Source organism: Corapipo altera, unplaced genomic scaffold (assembly GCF_003945725.1).
Source record: "Corapipo altera isolate COAL_440 unplaced genomic scaffold, ASM394572v1 61411, whole genome shotgun sequence".
NCBI classification, from domain to species: Eukaryota; Metazoa; Chordata; class Aves; order Passeriformes; family Pipridae; genus Corapipo; species Corapipo altera.
Window position 1 is genome coordinate 14,407,615 of NW_020884875.1, and position 10,047 is coordinate 14,417,661.

A 10,047-nucleotide genomic window follows, 5' to 3' on the forward strand; every position below is an offset into this window, starting at 1 on the left:
GGCGCGCACCCACAGCCGCGCACGGCACGGACCCGCCGCACCTGACGGCTGTCGGGGAGCCTGGCAGTCCCCAGGTGCGCGGATCGGGAGTCCCGTGCCTCCGGGCGGTCTTAGCCAGCGGCACCTAGCGAACTGCGGAAGCGGGGGCGTTGCGTGCTGCCCGCACCACCTGCCTTCGGTAAGTGCAGTGGGCAGGAGGAGGGACGGGGAGGTCGTGTGGGAGAAGGTGGGGGTCCGAGGGCGCAGCTTCCACAGAGAGCTCCAGGAGCCCACACTGCCCCTGTGTACTGGAGCGGACAGCGGCGTGGTGTCAAGCCCACCTGTCCTCTGCCTGTCTCCCAAGTCTGAACGCAGCTGGCAGGAGGGTTGTCAGTGTCCTGTCTTAAGCAGGCCCCTGTCAGGACCTGACATACTCTCAGCCCTGTGGCGCTGGGCATCGCCCTGGGGCGGTGCCTCCCGCATCCTCTGCCGCTGGAGACGAGCTCTTGCCTGCGGCGGGCGAGTGTAGTTCCCCGGCGAGCTGGGGCGGGCGCGGGGGAAGGCGTCCGTCGTGACTAAACTGAGACTTCTGTGGGACACGGGCAAGAGACTCAAGCAGGCAGTAAGGGGGAAGATGATATTCCAAGAAGGCTTTGCTGTGACTTCGCGACGGGGGCGCATCTCGGCGGGGCTGCCAGCGGGCACCTCGGAAGCCGAGTGTGCCCTGGCTGCCGTTCGACCGCGGGGGCGGGAGGCCTGACCCCTCTCTTGCAGCTGTGCCGCTGAAGAGCCATGGCTGAAGGACGCGCCGCCGCCGACTGGGAGATCGACGTGGAGAGCCTGGAGGGGGAGCCGGGCGAGCCACCGGGCGCGGCGCGCAGCAGCACCGGCCTGGAGGAGGAAGAGGAAGAGGAGGAAGGCGAGGAGGCTGCGGCGGCTCCGCGGCGGGGCGAGCCTCGGAAGCTGAGCCGCACGCCCAAATGCGCCCGGTGCCGCAACCACGGCGTGGTGTCGTGCCTGAAGGGACACAAACGGTTCTGCCGGTGGCGCGACTGCCAGTGCGCCAACTGCCTGCTGGTGGTGGAGCGGCAGCGCGTCATGGCCGCCCAGGTGGCGCTCCGACGGCAGCAGGCCACCGAGGTGAGGGGGCACGGGACGGGATGGGACGGGACTGGACGGGACGAGACAGGACGAGCGGCCCCGCTCTGACGGCGCCGCCTGATCGCTCTCCTAGGACAAGAAGGGGCTGACGGGGAAGCAGGCGAGCCTGGAGCGCAAAGCTGTCTACCAGAGGCACGTCAGAACGCCCAGCCTCTTGGCCAAGAGCATCCTGGAAGGTAAGCATTTCCCCCATCCTTCCACGGGCTACCCTCAGCCCTCCAGCACCCGCTCTGCCCCTGTAAGACCCGCACCTCCAGTCCGAGGCGCGTCTGCTGCGGGACGCGCGTGAAATGCGGCGTCATTCCCGAAACAGGCATTAAAGCGCGTCCCGCTACCAGTGCCGGGCGGCGGAGGATCCTGCCCTTCGAGGCCGGAGTCAGTGTGGCAGAATTTCAGTTCTTTGCCCCCTCCGCCCAAAATAATGTCTGAAATGCTAGCAACGGTAGTTTGAAATTTGAGAGTTACTGTTACAAGCTGACATTCTTTTTACATGACTACCCAGCAGCGTTCTGCAGCGCACGGTAATTTCTTCACAGGGTCATTTATTCACGAGTGTTTTTATGAGCAAATGAGTAAATCAATGATTTTTTTTTTTTTGATCTGAACGCCTAACACAGCAACACCGTTTGCAACATTATCAATAGTAAGATATGCGTAATAGGGTGCTCAATTTTTTTTCCCTGTCCAAAGTGTTAACTGTGGAAGAAAGATATTTTAAAGATGAGAATTTTATTGAGATGGTATGTTTTTTGTTCCCCACTTCCTTTTGGGATTGTTCACAAATGTATTTCTATGTCTGCTTTAATTACTTTCCAAACTGTAGGCCTGTAAAGCACTTCTCAAATCTATTTTTTTTTCCAAAATAGAAAACTCTTTTCTTTGCCTGTGCAAGCTCAATTAAAATTTTGTCTTCTTAGAAACCTCTAACTTTTGTCTATAGTTCACTCTTTTGAAAACTCTTCTGTATTCTTTCCTCTGATCTGTTTTGACTATCTTTTTCTTTTCTCCTAGTTTTCCTTGGAATTTTCTACCATCTGTAGCAGTATCTGTACATAGTCATTCATCTTTAGAAAATAGAAAAGATGTCAGCTGTAGGTACAGATATCTTCCTTGGGAAAACTGTGTAAGAGGAATAGGAGTGAAAACAGGTAAAACCCTGTTCTCCTTACTCATGTAAGTAGTTCCATCAATTCAATGAGATTACTTGTCTGGGTAGAGCACACAGGATTGAACTCTATCTGCTATATTAAATGAATCCAAGTAGCTTGGTAATTGAATACACTGGAAACTGGATTTCTATGTTTTATCTTATTTTTCTTTTAGTTCTGAAGAAATAAAATATTTGAGTGCTTTCTGTATGTGTTAAAAGTGAATGGCTATCTCCTTAAGCTATGAGATGGAATACCAGTCATAACACAGCAGGGCTTTCCCTTTTTCTTTTTTTCCGCTGCCCCTAATCTGTTATTTTGGAAACACTTTTTAAAAAGTTACTAATCAGTAAGCTTTGTAAAGCTTACTGACACACTACGTGTGTCAGAGGAGCAGGGCTTGCTTATCTGCATTGAGGAACTTGTACTGAACGTGCCTGTTGGTAGATTGCTAAGCGTCTGTGTCACGGTGACTTCTGTGGGAGCTGATGGTGTCCAGGGTCTGCAGCGAGTGCTCAGCACCTAGTGGGACTGGTTCCAAATGAAGCTCTTGTACAAACATAGCTTTCATGTTTTTCTTATGTGGCTGCAGTCCTAATGCTGCTTTGTTGTTTTAGGTTACCGTCCTATTCCAACAGACCCTTACCTGAGAGGGAATTCACCCTTGCCACCCCCTGTCAGTGACAGGATGAGAAAGAGACGGGCTTTTGCTGATAAAGAGTTGGAGAACATTATGCTAGAGAGAGAGTATAAAGAGAGAGAGATGATGGAAGCTACACAAGCAGCTGCCCTTTTTCTCCCTAACCGCATAGTCCGTGGAGCTGAATACAACTCATATAAAACAGCCTTCAACACTATTCAAGTTGATGGTCCAAACAAGGAGTTTTGCAATTTTTTACCAACCTGCCTTGATCTAACGATGCAGTATTCAGGATCCAGCAACATGGAGCTAATTTCTTCAAATGTCAGTGTAGCTACTTCCTACAGGCAGTATCCCCTGCCTTCTAGGTTCTTAGTGTGGCCAAAATGTGGCCCCATTAGCGATGCTTTTCTCTACCAGCAGTGCCTGTTAAATGCTAGTACTGTCCAAGCTCTCAAACCTGGGGCAGGTTGGGATGCCAAAGTCTCACAAAGTCAAGACTGTCCGAACACTGAGCGTGACATCATGCCTCCGAAACTGGAAAATTCACTTGTTCTGACTCACACACAAGACATTCAGCAGTCATGTAATGAAATACTTTGCCTTCCTCAGGAAACTCGGGAGAGGTCAGCTTTCTCTCCTCCAAAAAGGACTTTCTCGCAGATTTCTGATAAGGATTCTCTGTCTCCTCAGGAGCAGGTATTAAGCAAGATAAGCAAAAGCAGCACCAAACCTCCTCCCCCGCTCAAATACAGCCCATTTCAGTCACTGTTCCAGCAGACATTTTCTGACAGATCAGGAGCAGAGTTAAGAACATCATTTGTGAAAGAGACTTTTGAAGATGCTTCTAAGAAATACAGAGAGTGTGCTGTTAAAGAGAACCAAAAGTACAAGTTTACCATAGACAAATGTGCAAAAGACTTCTTTGGGACCACAACAAAACTTTCAACAACTGAACCACTGTCATTTTCAGTTGAATCCATCCTTAAATGACCTTCTTGTGCAAATACTAATGTCTCTCAATGAATAAACTATACCTTCAGAGTAGAGAGTAAGTTTTGCCTTCTGCCGAATTGCCACTGCCTGCCTTATCTCTTAAAAGATTTTTAAAGATGAATTTCTGCTGTAAATGGTAATTCTTTCTTTTATCTCAAAATTATATACATAAATATGCATGTTTTCTGAAAAAAAATTAATTTTTAAAAATTAAAACCACATGTATAGATTAGTAAGTGTTGTTATTTTAAGCAGCACTGCAAACCATTCAATAAAATGAGTTTACTTATAAGCATAGACTGATCTCTGTCTTGTCTCTAGCGTCTCACGGGGAAGTATGTCCTACTTTTAGAATATGCTTTTTATTTTATCTGCCATTATAAATGTACTTACTGTGGTTAGTACTTACTTGCATCGCTGTGGTAAGTGGTCATTTTTGCTCTGCACACCCAATAACTATGAGAAGAGGTAACAACTGTGCATGTAAGCTAGTGTGAATTCCAGAGACTTTTTATTTATTTAAGTGGCGTTTGGATCAGATTTCATATGCTGTTCTTATTTTGAAAGGGGAGTGCGTGCTAGTGTAAAAGAGTAGTCTATTCCACATCTCTGTAAAAACTTCTGCTTCTAAAGCAGCAGAGTTACTACATTGTTTTTGAGGGGAATGGCTCTAGTGAGCTTTTGGATAAAAAGTCAGCATTTTTTGAAGTTCGATTTTTTGACTGAAAAGTCTGCTTTTTAAAATTAGTTGTTAAATTTATTTTTTTTTATGTTCAACTCACTTTACTCTGGGTTTCTACCACCTCAAATACTTCTCTTCTGAAAACATTTCACTCTTGATCAGCAAGAGCCTGAGGTTCTTGCTTTTGGTAGTTGAAATGACCTTTAGGCTATAAAAAGGTTGCACAGAATCATCACTGCTAATGAGAAATCAAGTGATGATCTCTCAGTTTTATAATTCTATGTCCTTGTGCAGGCATGGCAGAAATAAAGAAGAGTAACCTCTAGAATTTATCCGAGAACCTGAAATAGGGTATAGCCTCAGGGTTATAGGAAAAAGCCAGGTTTCAATATGACAGAACTTGAAACTTTCTAAATTAATGACTTTGTAAGTTTTCCCCTTTAATGCTAACACAGCGAGTACTAACGTGTAATCCTATGGTTACCTTCCTTCCTTAATATTTTAATCCTGCAGATAGTGCTCATCCAACTGAAAGCAGCTGTGGTTTGTTCCTAATTTTTATGGTTTTCTAAGGACAATTTCTGTTTGGTATTTTTAAGCAGAATGTAATATTTTCTAATTTTATTATATTCCCTGCATGGATTAAATACTTTTTTTTACCTATGAATTCCTGATTCTGTAACTATCTCTCAGTGTTTAGTGTTTCTATTGGGAGTGGTGGTGCAGAATAGCAGGACCCTTTTCACGAATGGGTGGAGTCGTTCGTCCTGAGTACTTTTCTAAGACACTCTGTTAAACCAACAGACAGGTTGGAGAAAAAACATTTTATGTAACATGTAATTTTTTACATAACACATCTTACAAAGCACATAAAAATGTTATATCAGGACTGTAAAAAATTGTAATTTAAAAGAATCTTGGGCACCAGCAACAGTTTCACTTTTCAAAAGCATTCATAGTAACCAGATTTTTCTTAGTGAAAAATAGATTTCAAATGCAGTGAGATGCTTCTCCTTTTTTCAAACTGTCTTTTATCCAGTTGCCATTAGAGGGAGTTTTAACTTGGTTGAGAGCTGTATCTGCTTGTTAATCAGTTTAGCAGTCAGACCAAGCTAAGCAGCTTTTACTTGGAATAAACAGAGAGAAATTCTTCATAATTCATATTTGTTTGCTTTCACCACTGCTTCCTTCTTTGGCTTAGTTGAACATTAAATCCTAACAAGGGGATTTAATTTAAGCAGAGTTTCCTTTGTTTTTAAAATATGATTTGTTTTGTTTTTCAAGCAGCTGGCATAAACTAGGATCACAGATGAAAGGAAGTTCATCAGTCTGTGTACTGAACCAATATTGGACACTGGAATTAATCCTGCATAAATATTTTTTTTGCCTGACAGTGTGTGCATCTAACATTGTTCAATTTTACCTCTGAAATATTTTTCTAGGAAGTTACTTTTCTGTATTCATCTCCTAAAAAAAAAAGACCAGAAAACCAAAACCCTCTGATAGACTGGTACCTCTTGAACTTTTTAAGAGAAAATTGAACTGAAAAAAATCAAACTCTGAACATATACCAAACATTTATATATATTTATATAAATTAATATAAATATTTGTATGTACACACGTGTTGTGGTTTAACCCCAGTTGGCAACTAAGTACCAGGCAGCCACTCACTCATTCCCCCACCCTCCCCAGGGTGGAGAGGAGAATCAGAAAAAAAAGTAAGACTCGTGCATTGAAATAAGAACAGTTTAGTAGTTGCAACAAAATATAATAACAGTAACAACAACTATTACAATAGTAATGAAAAGGAGAAAGACAGAGGAATAAAACCCAACAGGAACAAGTGATGCACAATAAAATTTCTCACCACCCACTGACCGATGCCCAGCCCATGCTGCAGCAGCAATCAGTTACTGGGCATGACATTCTGTTGTGTGGAACAGTGTTTGGGTCAGTTGTCCAGGCCATGCTTCCTCCTGGATTCTGATGCACCTGCTTGCTGGCAGAGCATGAGACACTGAAAAGTACTTGACTTAGGGTAAGCACTATTAAACAAAACATAAAATGTCAGTGTGTTATCAACATTATTCTTATACTAAAATCAAAACAGACTGTATGAACTACTAAGAAGAAAATTCACTCTCTCCCAGCCAAAACCAGGACAACACACTTTTATATCTAATATATGTATGCTCTGATTGCTTATTCAAATCCCAGTCATCAGGAGTGACATTTCTATTACTATTTGAAAAAAATTTGACCCTTGAGATGAGACTTGGACAAATTGTTTGCTTTGCCTAACAAATAAGTTTCATTGGACTCAGCATCTGGCCACCCTTTCTTACTGTCACATGCTCATGTCTTGCTTCAGTTCCATTAGCTATTCCACCCTGTAGTTAGTTCCCTTTAATTTTGTATACCCGGGCCTTCTCACTCATCTTGAAAACTTGTTCCATCCAGATTTTTTTCCCTTCCTCTTCTTTTCCCTCTCCCCTTCCCTTGCCTCTCCCTTTCCCTTCCCCTCTCCCTTCCCATCCCTTCCACCCTCCCCTTCCCTCCTGTTCCTTCCTCTCCTTTCCCTTTTCCATTTCCCCTTTTCCAAATGTGTAAAGACAATTAATCATGGGTAGGATTGAGTATGATTTTCCTCACACATCTTTGCAGTGGTTGTATAGCACTATTGCCCCTTTAAGCCATAGGCTTTTCTACGGCAGAAGCAGCCACTTGTCCGCATCTCTTGGTGCAGCTGTGAAAACTCATGCAGAAGGCAAGAAGTCATTGCTCTGAAAATGTCTAGCGCTTACTACAAGGCTGTGTCTTGCTGGCAATAAGTCAGCTGTTAAAGTATCTTATGCTCCCCTATGCTCTCTGCTTCTTAAATACAGTTTCTGTGGCATTTGTTGGGTGTGTGGATGTCTGTATCTCTTGTGCAGCACAACTTGAGTACAAGATACACATTTCCGCTGTGCTTATGGGTGTCAGGTTGCATTTCTCTTCTGATCCCCTTCTGACCACAATTTTTCTTATGTGATGGTGGAACACGCCTCTTGGGAAGCTCAGCTTTGGAGTTTGGAGAGGAGGCCAAGAACCTGTGCTGGCTGGGGAGCACAAAAGAGCTGTGGAAAGTAGTACAAAGAACAACTATTCATTTGGTCTGCAAAATAGCATGCTCGGAGGATGGCATAGTCAGAGACAACCTGTTATAAGTGTGCTCCATCCATATACATGCTGATACAAAAATTTTTATAGGGGTAAAGAGGTGTATAAATGTAGAGAAATAGAGGAAATGAGAATTAATAGCACTCCAGGCAGTGGCTGGTTTACTCTCCTGGCCCAGGGGAAGTAAAGTCTAGCAACAGCTTTCTGTCCTGGCAACTTTTGTGTGACAGCAGTCCCCAGACATATCCAATATTGGAACTTGACACCCAATTTCAGAGGTGGTCTCCTTAAAGTGGATGACAGTACCCTTCCTTGGCAAGGGAAGCACCTAGCTGCAGTGTTGTGGTATAGATGATGTGGTATAGGCTGCCCAAGGGGAGGTAAAGGTCAGAAACAGCTTTCTGTAGTACTTGGACAGCACTGGATTCTCTTGGAGAAGAGATAGAATATTGACAGATGCTGCAGTGACAGTGTTTGTTCCTTGTGTGGCACATGAAAATTGAGATGGGGGCCGTGGGGTTGGGGGGAGAGTCCCTGCTCTGTAGGGTGGGTTGCTAACTTTCTCTGAGGTGCTGGCTTCTCAGAGGTGACTGCACAAACACCGATGTATTTCATGAAGTCTGCCTTAAAACTGTCCTTTGTCTTTGATGGCTTTGCATCAGCAAATTGAGACCTACCTTGCTTGAGGTAGGTCAAGGCGAGATGGCTGATGACCAGATACGAGTCATTCAACTCTGACTGAATGAAAAGCTTGTGAAATCATGTGAATGCCTTCACATTCTGGCCTGAGAATAAGATACCTTGTCTTTCTGTGATGACAAAGACTTCTCTAAGTTTTGTAGTCTGAGCTCCTCATTTCCTTGGGGTCATAAAAGCAAGTCACTTTTTGGCCAGCTGTGAAGGAAGAAGTCCTTGTAGAGTTAATGGCTCTGAAGCCAAAACATTAACCACATCCCAGTTGCTATTGTTCTGGAATTAAAGAATTTGACACTGGCTCAATTTCTTTATTTTAGGTGTAGAACAGGGAGTTATGCTATCATTTTGATTTGACAGCTTTCTTGCACAACCAAGCCTTTCAATTCCTGTATCCAACAGATCCCATTTAGCTGACCTGGATGTGAAAGCTGGCACCAGGTGTCGTTGCCCATCACGTATGAGATTCTCACTGTATCACTGGGTTCTTTCTCTGAATTTCTGCCAGTACACAAAGTACACATAACATCTCTTTTAATTCAGATAGTAGTGACCAAACATTTTCTGTTTGCTTGCATTGAAACCAGGACGAATCATGCAAGAAGGGTTTCTGGGAAGCCTGTGTGGGCAGGTGGAAGCCAGTGGCAGGAATGTCACCATGACTGGACAAACAGGAACCAGTTGGTGTTTTATGGGAGGAAGCATCTCTCTTAATAAATAATGAAAACTTGAAAGCTGGTGAAAAAAACCCAAATAGGTCAATATTGCCACTTCCCTCTCTTCCTGATTCCAGCTCCAGCTCTGTGTGAACAAACCATCATGATTTTGGTTTTTTGTCTAGAAACAGGTCAAGAATCATGTTCATGGGCTGCAACCATCCTTTTTGCTTTCATTTGGAGTTGGTAGCCCAAAGTCAGTGAGTCCTGCTGTTATTGGGACCCATTACCTGAAGTACAGGGGCTGATGCTGACACTGCTTCATTGTCAAAAATTGAGGGCAAAAGTCTACCTCTCACCATGAACTCATCACTCTAATCTTTCCATGGAGTGCATTTGGGTCTCTGGAATGAAAACTACCAGCTAAGCTGTGTGTTACCACAGGACATGCTGCTAGATGTCTAGTTTTTGGCTTTTTTTGTTCCCTGACGAAGAAGAGCTTCCAGAGTGATTGATAGAAAAAAATAAAGGAGTGGTTTTTAATATTCAGTTATGTTGAGATATTACGTTGGAAGAATTGGAAGAGTGAAAAATGACATTGGAAGATGGCAGTGGCCCTTTTCCCATTTTTATAAATAATAATTACGGCTGAAATCTACCCAAGAAAAAGCAAAAAACTGCATAGGCAAGCCTACTGATGTGTAAACCAACAGGAGCACAATAAGATATGTACTTATCCATGCAAGTTGGAGTCTAGAAGTAACTTTAGGAGAGATATAAAGATTTTAGGAATGCTAGGATTCACAGTTGCATTGTCTGGCTGACAGCCTCTGCATTTATACCTTACTGCAGAGGGCCAAATGTGGACTTAAACTAGTGATTAGGTATTTTACGCATTCCTTGATGATTCAGTTGGTCAGGAAACAGGTA

The 10,047-nt window shown here is 43.8% G+C and overlaps 1 protein-coding gene across 1 annotated transcript; it reads left to right on the forward strand.

The window, feature by feature from the left end:
- Positions 1 to 31: 31 nt before the first annotated feature.
- DMRT2 (doublesex and mab-3 related transcription factor 2) lies at positions 32 to 4,219 on the forward strand. The gene is made up of 4 exons (XM_027635398.1): positions 32 to 178; positions 754 to 1,119; positions 1,214 to 1,316; positions 2,906 to 4,219. The coding sequence occupies exons 2-4, from the start codon at positions 772 to 774 to the stop codon at positions 3,919 to 3,921; spliced, it is 1,467 nt and encodes a 488-aa protein (XP_027491199.1). The 5' UTR covers positions 32 to 178; positions 754 to 771; the 3' UTR covers positions 3,922 to 4,219.
- The last annotated feature ends 5,828 nt before the right edge of the window (positions 4,220 to 10,047 follow it).